At 43.5% G+C, this 16166-nt stretch overlaps 1 protein-coding gene across 3 annotated transcripts; it reads right to left on the reverse strand.

Annotated features, from left to right (window-relative positions):
• Positions 1-1571: 1571 nt before the first annotated feature.
• On the reverse strand, positions 1572-8881 carry LOC103705921 (NADH dehydrogenase [ubiquinone] 1 alpha subcomplex subunit 1-like). 3 transcript variants are annotated; one of them, XM_026804217.4, is made up of 3 exons: positions 8670-8881; positions 8453-8542; positions 1572-1846 (listed from the first exon to the last, which is right to left on the reverse strand). In XM_026804217.4, exons 1-2 carry the CDS (start codon positions 8778-8780, stop codon positions 8453-8455), a joined length of 201 nt encoding a protein of 66 aa, XP_026660018.1. In that variant the 5' UTR covers positions 8781-8881; the 3' UTR covers positions 1572-1846. The 3 variants fall into 3 exon arrangements, with proteins under 3 accessions (XP_026660018.1, XP_089783276.1, XP_089783275.1); XM_089927150.1 differs by lacking the exon at positions 1572-1846 and adding an exon at positions 3660-3856; XM_089927149.1 differs by lacking the exon at positions 1572-1846 and adding an exon at positions 5226-7469.
• Positions 8882-16166: the final 7285 nt, after the last annotated feature.

A 16166-nucleotide genomic window follows, 5' to 3' on the forward strand; every position in this document is an offset into this window, starting at 1 on the left:
AGATGGAAATCTGGTTTCCCTTCCTTTTTTTTTATTTGGGTTTTTGGTGAAAGTATATCTAACTTTATAATTCGGGGGGCATGAATATATCGTTTTTATTCTTCTTAAGACAACTCTTCTTGACGCTATCATTAATGTGACGCCCTAGGTGGTTTCTTTTCTCTTTTTTTCCGCTCTTTAATTAATTAGACAAGCATATATTGGAAGTTGGTAAATATTTTAAGACTCGTAATGGTCGTGAGTTTTTTACTAAAAAATGGAGATAGATGGAAGGGGTCCCGAATGCAATTGAGAGATAGGTCTAAGACTTTCTAGAGAGAAAAAATCAAGGCCCAGAACACATGGGGGCAAGCTTGAGGGAGTGTTGGTATTTTCTTTTCCTTCTTTTGCTTTTCTGATGAGAGAGAGGCTATCATATCCACCAATTAACAAGAGATTGCCATCTTCCCCTTTTTTTTTTCTTTTTCCTTTTTTTTTCTTTTTCGGTACATCGGCGATTCATATGTGACGGATGTGAATGTGGCCAACAAAATTAGAAAGCAAAAAACTACATAAAGATTCTGGCACTGGCTCGTAGTCTGCTCAAGTGAAGTCTTCCAAGTGGTGAACTGCATAGGAGACCATCCAGTCTGCTGCACCATTCGCGTTCCAGTAGACGTGCGAAGCTTGATGGAAGGCGCACTCCTCCAATAATCTATGAATATCGCAGAACAACGGCTGGTCCTCGACTAAACAGCCTCGACCCCGGATCTACTTGATCATCGTGCCGAGGAGATTGCCATCCTTCAAAACACATTTTTGAGCATCCTTCCACCCGCTCGAGACCAACACTCCAAGAACAATCAACTAATGCATCCAAACCCAAAACTTGTAATTGTCTCATGTAGAATAGTTAAAGAGCAAGAGCAACAGTTTTTCTATTAGATACTCGTTATCTAATAGAAAAACTTTTGATTCGTAGTAATCTGGTATACAGGATGCACGTAACATGTAAAGAGACGAAAGGTAAAGAGTAACAGAGCAGAGCAAACGCTGGATTGGATTTCAACCAATCGGATCAGGTGGGGTATGGTAGATATATTTTCCAAGCTCAACAATCGATCAGTCAGATCATTTTTTCACCCGAACCTAATTAAAATAAAACGTCTAGCCTAGAGTCAACTAATATAGGTCTACCACGAGTGTAGAATCGAAATGATAGTCTTTTAATTGGAGAATTGATAGTTACACTTCAAATTTTAACTATGAGATTACTCATATTAGGGATTCAATGCTTCTATTTCTTCAGCCGGCAGCAGCCCCAAAACAAGAAGGATGGACGGCGATGGCAACAATATGGTGCAAAACCTTAACATATGGTGCAAAACCTTGCATAGACAGCTGCAATCTACCAATATGACATTAAAAGTGAAATCACCAACTCAAGCACAACTCAAGCAAAATCAAATCATACGAAGCACATTAGTCCCTCTGGTGGCTTCCTGTTCCATAAAAAATTAAATTGATCGCTGAAAGTTCAACTTTAACAGCACATCCCCCAAAAGGCATTATTCTATCTGAAAGCAAAGACATGAAGTAATTTGATCGATTCAAAACAAGAGCACAATCCAACATTCTCCAATTGTTCAGTGTTCACAGACTTATGGCCCCAGTTAATGAACCAGCCAACCATCTACAATATTTTAACTGGAATACTCCACTTCGACCAAAGAGGGGTTCTCATGTGCATAAATAAGAAAAAGACCAAATAAAAACATGGCACAAGGTGCCTTAAAGCTCATTGTCTCCAATACTCGAAGGAACATTATTACCATCTGCGATGAGCCCCTCCCATGGACAACCAGTTCTGCATCAAGGCATCAAAATTAGAATGCTTCATGATGTATCTATCAGCAAGACTTGTTTAGTAGTTCATGGTAACAAACCAAAATGTTCCTTCTTCAAGATACTGTGTTTTGTCAAATAACAAAATCTTCAATTCTGAGAGGCCAAGTGCATTCATAAAGTGAAAATGAAGTACATGACTTATTTTGCTGATACTTATGTTAACAGTACAGGCAATGCTTTTTCACACCATGCAAGCCATGGACCAGATCCTACAGTTCCTGGGGAACACATTCCTCAAATCATGTGCTTATCATAAATTACTCAAGCATTTTCAAGGTATTTTCCAATTGTGAATGGAGAGAAGGATGAGAGAATTCCTCTCTGATTTACTTACTTGGCCAGACTAATTTTGGCCCGAGCTCAAATGTAGCTCATTGGGTTGAACTTAAGCCAAGGATGCTGGTCCAAGCACGAGTTAGGCTGACCTTGGGCCAATTTTATATTAATGCAGACTTAAGCCCGAGCACACATATAGCCTGGCACAGCCCATCTGATGTGCATCCTTGGTGGTAGTAGCTCTTACTCTAGTCCAAGTAGCCATTTAATTCCTTTAGCTGTTATCACTATTGGTCCCAATAGGTAGCCTCTTCCACGTGTGGCTTACAATCTAGCCTTTCGTCTACTTAGCACATAGTCTTTTCCATATATTTCCTCTTTTCGTGATTTGATACTTGTGACTTGAACAATTAGAATAATATGAACCTAGGTGAAAAAGGTCTATAATGCTAGGACACCAAAATGGCAATACAAAAAAAAAGAGAACATCCTAGTGCATAAGGCTCCCAGCCTCCCACCATTATCGGGTTTGGAGAGGGTCAAATGTACGCAGCTTTAACTTGCATGCAAAGTGGTTGTTTTCGTATTCAAACCCGTGACACCTAGATCATAATGGAGCAATCTTACTTTTGTACCAATTGGCAATTAATGTCTATGAAATACTAATTTAAAAGTTAAGAAGATGCGGTAATATGAACCAAAGTAACTACCCAAAAAGACTATTGTTTAACAGGTTTTATATAGAAGTCACTTTGACTTCATATCATTAGAAATTTGACTTTAGTCTTAGGCATCATTTTGTAATTATTATACAAGCTTCCTCTCAAAACCATGAGTCAAGTTGAAGAGGTTCTCTTTATTAGAGTTTGAACCCTCAGGTTAATCCCCCCAAACCATGATGGTTGATAACCCTTAACTCTAATCAAAAACTTTCTTCTTCCCCTACACCCTTTTCCCACTTTGTTGTTGTCTGTGTACTCACTACTCATAGAGGTGGGATTTTATGAATGTTGGCATCAAGATGATAGATTGGCTGCGTAATCTTGACACATGCTCAAAAGAAATAATACATGCAAAAAAGAAAAGGTTCCAGTTGAAACCCATTAGGCTGCATCAGCCATGCTGATGCCCCTACAAAGTAACTGAAGTAGTGGATGGATTGGCAGTGTAGGAAACTACAAGCCAAAATCCTAAAGGAAATTTCAATGATACAACTAGCATTGGCTTGATTCAATTTTTTTCAAAAAAAAAAGAGGAAAAAAGAAGGAACTACATCTACTTAACCAGTGGTCAAATTCAGAATGATGTTAGCATGATTGCATGCGTGAAAGGAATACCATTAAGAGTTCAATCTATTATGTAAATTTACAGTTGAAAAGTAGATCAGCAATTCACATTCCTAGGCTATGAAAAAGACATATAATTGGAACACCTCTTTATGGTGGCTCAAATCTTTAATGCATGAATGACAGTTCCAGAATCAGAAACGAGTGAAATCAGTCAAAATGTTGATATTAGTTAAATAGCCAAAAATGTATTCATCAACTTTTATGCTAATTTGGTTCAATGAACCAATGATACGGACAGGGGACATCATAGTAGTGACTCAAATCTTTCCCATATTGACATGGAGTTCCATAATGAGAAGTGTAAACTCGCCATCATGTTGATGATAGCTGAAAGTGAAGATTGCCTGCAGACAAGCACCAACCTTATGGTGTCATGATCCAATAGCACATATAATATGATTCTCACCATGGTCTTTTGGCATAGAAAAGGCTCACTAAAAGACCATTGATCTGGTACTTTTTTGTGTTTGGAGATGCATGGACTTTGTTAGATTTTGGTAAAGAACTGTGGCATTAACTTCCCAAAGTCAAGTTGACAATTTTAACAGAGACACTTAATTGGACCAAACAACAGTTGGTCAGCATCAGCAATAATATTCCTCGAAGAAGTAGATAAACCATATGAAAGCAACAAGATCAAATTAGAGAAATGATACACAAAATGTCCTCTCATAAAGAAGTAGCACTAATAACAACAAAATTCATTATAATTTTTTTAAGAGAAACATTTGAGACATGTAGCAGGAAACACTTCTGGAAAAAAAAACCCAATTAATTAATTCATAGTGAAATTCTTAAAACTTTGTTGGTGTAAGTTCTCCTACATACAAGTCTACCACAAGAAGTTAAATCAGCTAAAAACTAAAATAAGTCACCCCAGACTTATTTTCCCCAATACTCATTAATATATTCTGTACATTTCTGTTAAAACTCGAGTGATCCAAACCTCACCCTTAGATCTGAAGGAATTGGAACTATTAACAAATCTATATTATGGACTATATGGTCCCCTGTAATCAGAAGATCCAACTTGATGATGTTATTTACATGTAAGTCATGTGAAAGTCCATATTTTAAAATTTATTTGACTATATGGCTTTAGAATAGCTAATCACTAATAACTCTAGTCTCGAACAATAAAATTGGTAAGCCCTTTGTTTAGAGTTCATTAAAAAGTAAAAGACAATAGCTTGTATATTACAGCCAAAGTCATCAAGATTGGGACTGAGTCGTAAGAAATGTATTGAAAAACAAGAGTCAACTATAATGTAGATGAATGGCAAACAAAAGCCATACACACAAGAAGTCTAGTTTCCATCATCAGCACATGTATAGCATGTCCAATTGAAACAAATGTTACATTCAGTTATTCAATACATCTAAATGATATCTATCAATTCACCTTAACCTTTTGGTGGTGTCATAGAGAGGGGCAGACAAGGATGAAATTTTAGCATCTGGTTGTAAAGATATGAAAATTTGCCTCGTACTTTTAACTCCACGGGTTCCAAATAACGGGCTGCGTGTGAGCTAATTTTACCACCTGAGACTTATTGACGATAAGTAATTCTAAAATCCATATGATCATATAAATTATAGAAAATAGAATTCCACATGATATAATATGTATGTAACATGATCAAGTTTGATCTTAAGATCCAGATGACTATGTAATTCATAAAACGGATTTAAATTTTTAGATCCTATCTGATCTTGATCCAAGGATGAGATCCAGATTTTTTACCCATTCTAATCCCGATCATAGGACCTCGATCATAAACCGTAAGGTTTTAACAACAATGTTTACAACCTTATGGCAAAATCTTATCTTCATTTTTCTTAAAACTTTCTCCATGACAGGATAATTGAATTGATACATAGTATGTGAATATCTTGAACAACTGGAACAATATTTATTAATTCTCCATTCATCTACTGAATAGTTGACCATTTTTCAATTTTCATGTTTCATTTATATTTTGAATTTTTTGAAAGATATCAAAAAAAATAAAAAAACCTATAATCTGAAACACAGTCCATGATCTGAGCCTATCTAAATTATTCTATGATTTAAGAATCTATCTCGATCTTGACAACATCGATAGATTCCTCTCATTTGAAGATGCATTAAGTCTAGGACTTCAAAAATTAAAACTTTGAGTTCATTAAGTCTAATCTGAAATGAGTATTTGCATGCCTGTATATACCTTAAATCAAGGTTTGCCGAACTGGTACAAGAGATGTCGTGTATAAATTAGCCCCATGTCCACGAGTTATCACATGGTACAGCTATAAATTATTTTGTATGGAAAGAACTATAATACATTTACTATATAACCATAACATTCACAAAATAATATGTGTAGTTGCCATCATTATGATGCCACAAACAACTTAATTTTTTATAGATTCAACAAAGAAAGAGATACAAAAACAGTGTTGTGCTAACCAACCAATTCATCATTATTCAGGCATGAGGTTTGATGTGGAGATGTCTTGGGTTATATTAGTAATTTCCATCTATTTTTTAAATGTAATAATCTCGGCGACCTTTTTCACATCATGATTTCAAATGCCCAACCTTCTACCATAAGATACGCTCTATAGGAATATATTGTTGCACTCTAGTTTCACTTTAGAATTGTTTTTTGGTTGTCCAATTCACAATTACATTAGGAGAGGAAGTCCTTGCCAGAAGACATATATGTGGCTTGATTCTTAGGCATGGAGATAGTTCAAGAATGAACAAACACTTGAAGCCAGAGTACTTCAAACTTTAGAAGTCAAGCTATTATCTCCATCTTCAAAATATAAGAAAGATGAGTGTGCCGTATTCTCCCTTTTTTCATAGGAGTTAGGAGAGAGAGAACCTCCCTAGAAGTTTATTAAAAAAAAATGAATAGAATTGTAGACAGGGAGAGAAACGCCAACCAAAGACCCACACAAACAACTCAGCACCAAAGCCCCAGACCTCTCAAAACTTAGTCAGAATTTCAATTTTGCATCAAATTGAACCAACCCTCCCCCCCCCAATGATGATCTTTTCATAACACCCCCCATTCTTAAAGTGGTCCAAGAAGGTTCTACTCACAATCATAAGCAGCGCGTTCTTCTTTGGAAAGACACTCTAATTTCTATCCTCCATAACTGCAAACAGGTTGCCATCACCAACCGGTCCAAGATAGATCTCCACATATAAGGATTCCTTTTCATCCTCCAAACTGTCCAAATTAGAGTGTCATATTCATTTGAGGTTTATCTTCACTTTGGTGAATTTAACATCTGATGAGTTATGCAGCTCCAGATGTGAGTTTTCTGATGGTAAAAGATGCTGAAATAATTCTTTTAAATTTCTTGATGTAGATGTTGCTTCACATAAAGCCACCAAAACAATTCAAGACAAAGTAATATAGTTAAAAAAAAAATTGTCAACTACAGTACACTCCTTAACGATGGAATTGTCAATAGAATGAACCTGAAGAAAACACAATATAAAGCCCACTTCACTATGCTCATTACACAAAGTTTCATTTGAACTGTCATGTCTTTAGCATTTACTAGGTTCTTTAGTAGTTGAATCAAGTATCATGGTAGTTTTCGACATGTAGTTGTTTAAGTTGTTAGATCTTTTATTACTTGTGTTGTTTCCGGTGGAACATAAAAAAATTCTGAAACTTGTTATGCTGTTGACGTTGCAGACAGAGACTTGGAGGGATGTTCCACCCTATACTTATATATGAGCCAGCCATGCATGAGGAAATGTAATCTGGCTTGTCATTGTGAATAAAATTTTAGCGTTTGGCTTTAGATAAGGAACTCTCCTTGATATCTTCTTGTACTTATACCAGTGTACTCTTGTGGATGGCAAGCATGTAACTGAGTTTCAATTGTGTTCCCTCCTTGCCTCCAACTTGGACTTTGTTTCTGCTCTTGACCTCACTTCCAGCAGTCATTTTACTATCCAAAAAGCATAATAAATCTATTCAAACATGACCAAATTTTCAACCCAATCTAAATCTAAAAAATGTTTTGAGTTTTAAACATCGTCGTGACTCAATTTATTGAGCTTGTAAAATAAAATTTGCAATGCTCAAAAGCAGCTTGAAAACAAATACCAGCATGCCCAAAAGCGTCTATATCAAGTTAAGCCTCCAAAACGGGAAACTCAATCAACCTGTTTTAATTACAATTCCTAGTCCTTCTCTCTTTTGGCTTCAGAAGATATACAAATCAACATAATGTGACGAATAAAGCATATCATGCAATTATATGAAAAGAGGCTTGTTGGTGATAGACACTCAGTTAACAGGCAGCTTTTGCCTATTTGAATCATCCATAGAAAAGCTATCCAAGGGCTGAAAATTCATTGATTATGGGGCCCGCTAGGAATGATATGGGTGACCAATCTGTGCACAATTCATGTTGAAATTGCAACGGAAAAGGCTGTAAGATTCATCTTCATAACCAGAAAACAACATTTCTTTTTCCATCTTGTGAAAGAGAATAGATCGAATTATAACGCAAAGAGTTAAAATGAAGATGATACATCATATCACTAACAAAGCAACTAAGTTAACAAGAGAGAAAATGTTATCAAATTCACAAAATCATTATTTCAAGTATCCAGATAATGGGTTATCTGTTCATAAATCCGTGAACGATGGGGTTTTACTCAGGGTCTCAGTTATCTAAAAAAGAGTACGAGTTGATTAGTGGTGGACTCCTCTCAAAAGAAAAATAACCTGGAGCTGATAATTAATACTAACAATTGTTTCATTTCCTTGAATCTATCAAATTGGCTAGTGTTCAAAGCCTTCAAACCTCATCAAGAAATCTACCAAAACCCTAACCCTATAGCCAATCCATCAAACAAAAAGCGATCAAAAGAAAATAGAAAGCAAGAAATTGATATCGTAACAATAAAATTAACAGAAACTGACCTAATTCCCGGCGGAAGAATATTGCTCCATGATCTTCTTGTCCCTCCGCTCCATCGCCACATCCCACACATCATTCCCAATATGCTTTGGCTGCAATTTATTTAAAGAAGAAAAAAAAATCAACTTCCAAATATGACAAAATCTCAAATTTAAGAACAATAAAACTAAAAATCACATAAACAAATAACAATTGTATTCTTATTGTTTGAGATCTCACCCTTCCGTGGGCGGCTTTGTGGATGAAGTACTGGGCGTTGCCCATCACACACAGCATCCCGGCGATGATCCCCATCGGAAGAACAGCTTCCAACCAAAACAATTTCACCATCTCCGAGGGTTTCTCGAATCAAAATCAACGAACGAAAAAAAAATTAGGAGAAAGGGTGGGGGGCGGGCGTGACTGGGGTGCGGCTGCCGTTGTTCCGACGCGAAGCGGCAGCCCTTTGGACTCGTCGAGGGGTATGATAGTAAAATGAGGGAATAAATTCGGGTCATTACCCAAGTCCGATAAGACCCGACCCGATAACCCCATTTCGGGTTGGGTTGGATCCGGGTTGTGGGTTAAGACAACGTAGTCCGAGCTGAGACTAACCTGAATCTGGATCAAAGCAATAACCATCAAATTGGAGCAGGCCAAATAAATATATGCGTTAGTGTCTCCTTTAAAGATGGACGATTTAAGAGTGATTTCTTTTTTGTTGACTGGTTTGTTCTTGGATCTCCTAACTCATCTTGATTCGATATGTTGATAAATAATAGCATTAGACGAGGCCGGTGTATCTTTTATTTATTTTCTTTAATGCTTATATTGGGATATATTTAATAAAAGTTTGAAGTTTGGTGGATTTGTTCAAGTCACTACTCTGACAAGAAAATGTTGGAAGTTCTCGAAAAGAGATCGATCAAGCATTTGACACGTATGCAAACATATATAAGATGATGAAGTATGGTAGACCACAAGTCATAAAGGTTGACCATGGTTAATTGTATCACCACTGCATGCATGTAGCTTCTTGCCATCTACAATGCATTGGATACCATAATTATAGCCATCAACTGCTAGAAATTAGTGCCTAAAAGGTTGCTAAAAGATTTGGGGTAGCACAAGCTTGCAGGGTTAAGCTACATATAGGCAAGCATATATGTGGTTCTCTGGATTAGAAGGCAAGCCCAGGCGTTCTTAAGGCCAAAGCCTTTTTGCAAAATCATTGATACCTATGCACGTATGCAAACAAGTTCCAGATATAGAAAACTACACACGCATGCATGTCACTCTATGCCTGATATGCATGTATATGTTCAGCAAAAAAAAAAAAAGAACCACGTATTGATTTAGAGTACATACGATGGCATTTAATATTGGGTGGTAACGAGTTCTTGATTTCGATAAGTGAGATCCATCGATTGCAGAGGCTGGATAGAAAACAGTAGCATTATTGATATAAGAGGCAGCATCACCGACAAGCAAGAATTCATTATGTTGTTCAAGTAATTGAATCAAAATACATTTTTGAGAGCAAAAAAGTTAAAAGACAATTGCTTACCCATTTGTGAAAATATTTCTAGATTGTTTCATTGGATTGGTAATCCCGCGTTGCAAAAAGTCAGACACTTATTTACAACATCATAATATGTCAAACTCAAAAGACGATGTTTAGATATTACACCAACACCCAGTGCATATTCTTTATTCTCCTTGAACATTTGAACTGAGTCACATGTTTAGAGAAGACCTTGATTTGTATCTAAATGATTTGTTGTTATCCTAATGTAAATTGCTATTGGATGTATGAAGACCCATGCGGGTATGTATTTAGTTCCATATTGGTTATTCGCTGAATATATTTGGTACTTATACAAGATTAAGGAACCCAATTAATAAGTTCTGGCTAATCTTTTTGGCTGGAATTTTAGGTTGTTACAAATGATATCAGAATGGATCTGGTTTATAATCTATGTAGACTAGGAGACACTGCAATATGGATTCATTTGGGCTGACCATGAGCCGATCGTTGTGCTTGTGATTAGATTTGAATGGATTTGAACCCTTAGGTTGACGAGAACGTTAGGGCTTAAACGGAGGGAGCATGTAAGGATTCATGCGGGCATGTATTTAGTTCCACATTGGTTATTCACTAGATAGACCTTCGGTACTTATACAAGATCAAAAAATCCAAATAATAAGTTCCGGCTAGCCTTTTTGAATAAGGTCTTGAGTTGTTACATGATGTGCCAGTAAAAAGTAAAAACCTACCAATTTGAAAGGTTCTCTTTCTCTGATAAAAAGAAGTTGACTTAAGATTTATTTTTAAGCAGTTTTGCTTTCAACGTAGAGCTCATGAGTTTATTAGTTTCTATAGTCATAGATTAATATGAGCTCCACACCATTTAATGGAAAAGGAAAGCTTTAAATCGTAACCATAAAATAAGTTACTGATGATAATTTGAATGAAAATCAAGTTAATATGGATTTAATTTCAGACTCGTACATACAGCTTGATTTTATTATTTGTCACTCAATTGGATCCTAACTTTCTTTTTACCATGTTTACACTAGAATAGCATTTATATACGATTTATGCAAAGACCTAAGCTAATTCATTGCCTATGAGTCGCATTTTGGACTCAAAATGCAGATAAGACAATCAGAGTGGTCTTTAGGGATCGCACAAATATTTATTATGTGCATATCATCCTTAATATAAAACAAAAGCAAGGACCAGAGCAAGGATGAGCACAAGAGTGAACGCTGGTTGGAAATAGACATACTCAATGAAATTTAAGCAATATATTGGTTTCATCACACAAATATCCGGAAAATATTTCATTGCCATCGTAAAGTAGGATTAAAAAAACTATCACGCAAGGTTGATGTTGTTACGGGGGAACTCAGCCACCATGCCCCACGTGACCGACACGCGCGCCCAAGAAGATTACAGCTGCCCCTTGATCCAGTAACCCGACCCCGAGTCGGATATCTTCGGCTTCGCAGCCCGACCCCGAGTCGGCTACCCCTTGATCCAGCAATCCGACCCCGAGTCGGATATCTTCGGCTTCGCAGCCCGACCCCGAGTCGGCTGCCCCTTGATCCAGCAATCCGACCCCGAGTCGGATATCTTCGGCTTCGCAGCCCGACCCCGAGTCGGCTGCCCCTTGATCCAGCAATCCGACCCCGAGTCGGCAACCTCTCGACAACGACAGGCTGTTCCCCTGAAGCACGCCACGACCCTCTGTCCCTGCAACGGTCGTATCCGGCGCTGCTCCACGATCTCCTGTAACAGCCGTATAAGGCGGAGCTCCACTACGCCCTGTCACGGCCGTACCCAGCGCTGCCCCACGACGCCCTGTAACGGCCATGTCAGTGGCGACTCCATCGTGCCACACGATGACCAACCCCCCCGAAGGACCCCCCAGCCTGGTATATATGCTGCGGGGGGAGAAGGGGGAAGGTAAGCAAGAACTTCCAGAGCATTCTCCTACTACCAGCAATTATCTCTCCTTCTCCTCCAACCTCCTCTGACTTGATCGTCGGAGGGCCCCCACTACCCCAGTGGTGGTGCGAGGCTTGCTTGCAGGTTTCCCGGTGGAAGGTGAAGCGCAATCAACACCAACCAAGGCAACTCAAACGGAACCCCGTTCACACCGCTGTGCCAATCGTTCTCGGTTTGGACCACCAGCAACAGTTGGCGCTAGAGGAAGGGACGAATCTTAGAGCGATCGTAATGGCACGACGAGGTGGTCGGGGAGCTTCCAATGCCTCCGGTCGCGGGGCCTCTCGCGCCTCCGGCCGGGAGGCCGCTGCGTCTCCAACACATTCTCAGCAACACTCCACCGTTCCACCCCCCATTCAGATGGTCGAAGCCGCTCAGTTCGACCAGTTAGCCCAGCAGGTTCGCACCCTCGCGGAGGCGGTGCAGAACCTGCAGGGTGTGATGTCTCGGGCGCCGCAACGGACCCAGGAGCCGCTGCTCCCTGAGCGCTCACCTGTCCTCCTTAACCCGCGCTCCTTCCTCTCCCATGGGGAGGAGCGCCGGCGCGAGAAAGATTCTCGAGCACGGTCCATTCTACCGGGACCGTCCCATCGGAGCTGCGCGGGGTACGAGAAGCGGGCCCGGGCGCGTTCCCAGACCCCCCAGTCCTCAAGGAACCCGCGCTCCAGTTGGTCCCCCTCTCGGTGCTCCTTGTCTCCCACCCATCGGTCGCGCTCCCTGGACCGGCGGGTGGACGATCTCCACCGACAACTCCAGGTCCTGAAGGGCCACTCTAAAGATCCCTTCGCCGACTTGGAGATCTCCTCCCAACCGGTGCTTGCCTCGAGGATCCTGCGGACCCCGAATCCGCCGGGGTTTAAAATGCCGGCGATCGAGCCCTATGACGGGGCGGCGGACCCGCGGGATCACGTCGAGAGTTTCAGGACCCTTATGCTCCTCCACGGAGCATCAGGTCCTCTCCTCTGTAAGGCTTTCCCGGCGACCCTCCGTGGCCCGGCAAGGGCGTGGTTCGCCGGCTTGGAGGCTAACTCGATCCAGACCTTCGATCAGTTTACCCGCCTCTTCATCACCCATTTCGCCGTCAGTAGCCGGCGGCGACTGGTCTCCGACTCCCTCTTTGATGTCCGGCAAAACGAGGGAGAAAGCTTGCGGGATTATCTTACCCGCTTCAACAAGGCTACGTTGGAAATCCGGAACCTGAGCCAGGAGGTGGCTCTTTCAGCCCTGAAGCGTGGCTTCCGAAAGGGCAGACTCACCTTCTCCCTGGACAAACGCCTGCCGCGGAGCTTCCCGGAGCTGTTGTCCCGGGCGAACCAGTATGCGGACGTCGAGGAGGCGGCCGCCCACCGGAGCAAGGAGGCCGCCGAGATCCCTCCAAAGCTCGGGAAGAAAGGGCGAAAAGAGGCACGCCAGGGGAGGAGCCCGACGCCTCAGCGTCGGCGCAGAAGCCTGTCGCCGGCAAGGAACCACGGCGCCCTACGCCCTCGTTCTCCGCCCCGACGTTTCAACCGGTACACTCCTCTCCTGACTCCCCGGGCCCAGATCCTCATGGAAATCAAGGGGCGGGAGGACCTCCCGGTCCCGAGACAGATGAAGAAGATCCCTGGGAGGAGGCCCTCTCGGGCGTACTGTGAGTACCACCGGGACCACGGCCACGACACCGAAGACTGCTTCCAGCTTCGGGACGAGATCGAGGCTCTCATCCGCCGAGGGCGTCTTGGTCGATATGTAAACGACCGACGTCCCCCCGCAGACTCGCGTCCGGCCAACCCGGCCCCTTCGGAGCCTCGGGAGCAGAATCGACCCGTCGCGGGCGTGATCCATACTATCACTGGGGGCTGCCCCCAGCCCGAGAGGAACGCGGGGGGCTCGACTGAAGCATCAAGGGCAGCCGTCGCAAAGAGGCAGAGGGTCGGTAATGTAATCACTTTTTGTGATGAAGATGTAAAGGGGGTTCAGACCCCCCACGACGACGCCATGGTGATCTTCCTCACTATGGCAAACTATGATGTAAGGCGTGTTCTTGTAGATAGTGGAAGCTCAGCTGATATTTTGTTTTACGAGGCCTTCCAAAAGATGAGCTTGTCCAGACAATTGTTGCACAAAACATCTACCCCCCTCATGGGATTCACTGGAGACGCTGTCTCGGCCGAAGGTGTCGTTGAGCTGCCTGTGACTGCGGGCGTTGCACCCGCAGAAGCCACGGTGCGGCTCGGGTTCTTGGTCGTCCGTGTTCCCTCGGCCTACAACGCTATCCTCGGACGACCCGGACTGAACGCCCTTCGCGCGGTGGTCTCAACGTACCACTTGCTCATGCGGTTCCCCACGGCGGCCGGGATTGGAGAGGTCCGAGGTGACCAACCGACCGCAAGGCAATGTTTCCTAGCAACTCTCAAAGGGAAGAAGCCCGTAGAAGCCTTAAGCGTCGAGTCCCTCGACGCCAGAGACGAGGTGGCCTTGCGGCACGGGGAGCCGGCCGAAGGTGTGATCGAAGTTCCCCTCGAGGAAGGTCGCCCTGACCGGACGGTCCGGGTCGGCACCAATCTCGACCCGGGAGCTCGGGCTCGGTTGGTGAAATTCCTCCAAGCCAACGCCGATGTATTTGCTTGGTCGGCGGCCGATGTACCTGGGATCGACCCGGAGGTCATTTCTCACGCCCTCAACGTCGACCCAACCCACCGACCAGTAAAGCAGAAGAAGAGACACTGTGCCCCGGATCGGATCCGAGTGGTCGACCAGGAGGTAGACAAGCTCTTGGAGGCAGGATTCATAAGGGAGGTCAGCTACCCCGAATGGCTGGCAAATGTCGTACTTGTCCGGAAGGCGAGCGGAAAGTGGAGGATGTGCGTCGACTACACCGACCTGAACAAGGCATGCCCCAAGGATAGCTTTCCGCTTCCGCGGATAGACCAACTGGTCGACGCGACTTCCGGATATCAGCTGCTGTCTTTCATGGACGCCTTCTCCGGCTACAACCAGATAATGATGGCTCCACAGGACGAGGAAAAAACTGCCTTTATAACAGACCGGGGGCTATACTGTTACAAGGTAATGCCCTTCGGTCTGAAGAATGCTGGCGCCACTTACCAGCGCCTCGTCAACAAAATCTTCAAAGAGCAAATCAGCCGGAACATGGAGGTGTACGTGGACGATATGCTGGTAAAGAGCCGCCATGCAGACCAGCACATCGCGGATCTGGAGGAGACTTTTGCCACCCTGCGGAAGTTTCGCATGAAGCTGAACCCAGCGAAGTGCGCCTTTGGCGCTTCGGCCGGGAGGTTCCTCGGTTTCATTGTCAACCAGCGGGGGATCGAAGCCAACCCTGACAAAATCAAGGCCATCCAAGATATGTCCCCTCCGACCAAAGTGAAGGAGGTTCAGGAGCTCGCTGGGAGGGTCGCCGCGCTCGGACGATTTGTGGCAAAGTCGGCCGAACGCTGCCAACCTTTCTTCAAGGTGTTGAAACGCCCGAAAGACTTTCTCTGGACGGCCGAATGTCAAGCAGCATTCGACCAGCTCAAGGAATATTTGGCGTCTCCTCCCCTGCTGTCCAAGCCGCAAGAAGGGGAGATGCTCTACCTTTATCTGGCGGTCTCCCCAACCGCAGTCAGTGCGGTACTAGTTCGGGAAGAGGCAAAGTTCCAGAAGCCTGTGTACTACATCAGCCGGGTCTTACGGGATGCCGAGACGCGGTATACGAAGGCTGAAAAGATCGCCTTCGCGCTGCTGACCGCGACCAGGAGGCTTCGCCCCTATTTCCAGGCCCATTCTGTCACCCTCTTGACCGATCAACCGCTGCGGCAGATCCTCAGCAATCCTGAGAACGCAGGACGGCTGGTGAAGTGGGCAGTAGAACTTGGTGAGTTCGACATCCGCTACCAGCCCCGACCCGCTATCAAGGCCCAGACGCTCGCGGATTTCCTCGCTGAGTGCACGGTGCAGGAGGCGGAACCTAGGTCGCCGGAAACACCTAGCCTCGACCTCCCGATTTGGACGCTTCACATCGATGGGTCGTCGAACCCCGAAGGTGGAGGGGCCGGGCTGGTCCTCACCAGCCCTGATGGAGTGATAGCCGAGTATGCCTTGAGGTTCGGATTTCCAGTGACCAACAACGAGGCGGAGTATGAGGCCCTAGTCACGGGACTCAAACTCACCAAGGAGCTCGGCATCCGGCGCCTGAAGGTCTTCACCGACTCCCAGTTGGTGGTCGGGCAGGTCCGTGG

Source organism: Phoenix dactylifera, chromosome 14 (genome assembly GCF_051530095.1).
Source record: "Phoenix dactylifera cultivar Ajwa chromosome 14, Ajwa_hap1_PhDact_Kaust_v1.1, whole genome shotgun sequence".
NCBI lineage: Eukaryota > Viridiplantae > Streptophyta > Magnoliopsida > Arecales > Arecaceae > Phoenix > Phoenix dactylifera.

What these genes read in the sequence shown, in the direction of transcription:
- LOC103705921 (XM_026804217.4), bottom strand. Translation starts at nt 8,780, where the DNA reads ATGGTGAAATTGTTTTGGTTGGAAGCTGTTCTTCCGATGGGGATCATC. An exon ending in ACAAAGCCGCCCACGGAAGG is followed by an intron (nt 8,543 to 8,669) that starts GTGAGATCTCAA and finishes AATAAATTGCAG; the next exon opens with CCAAAGCATATTGGGAATGA.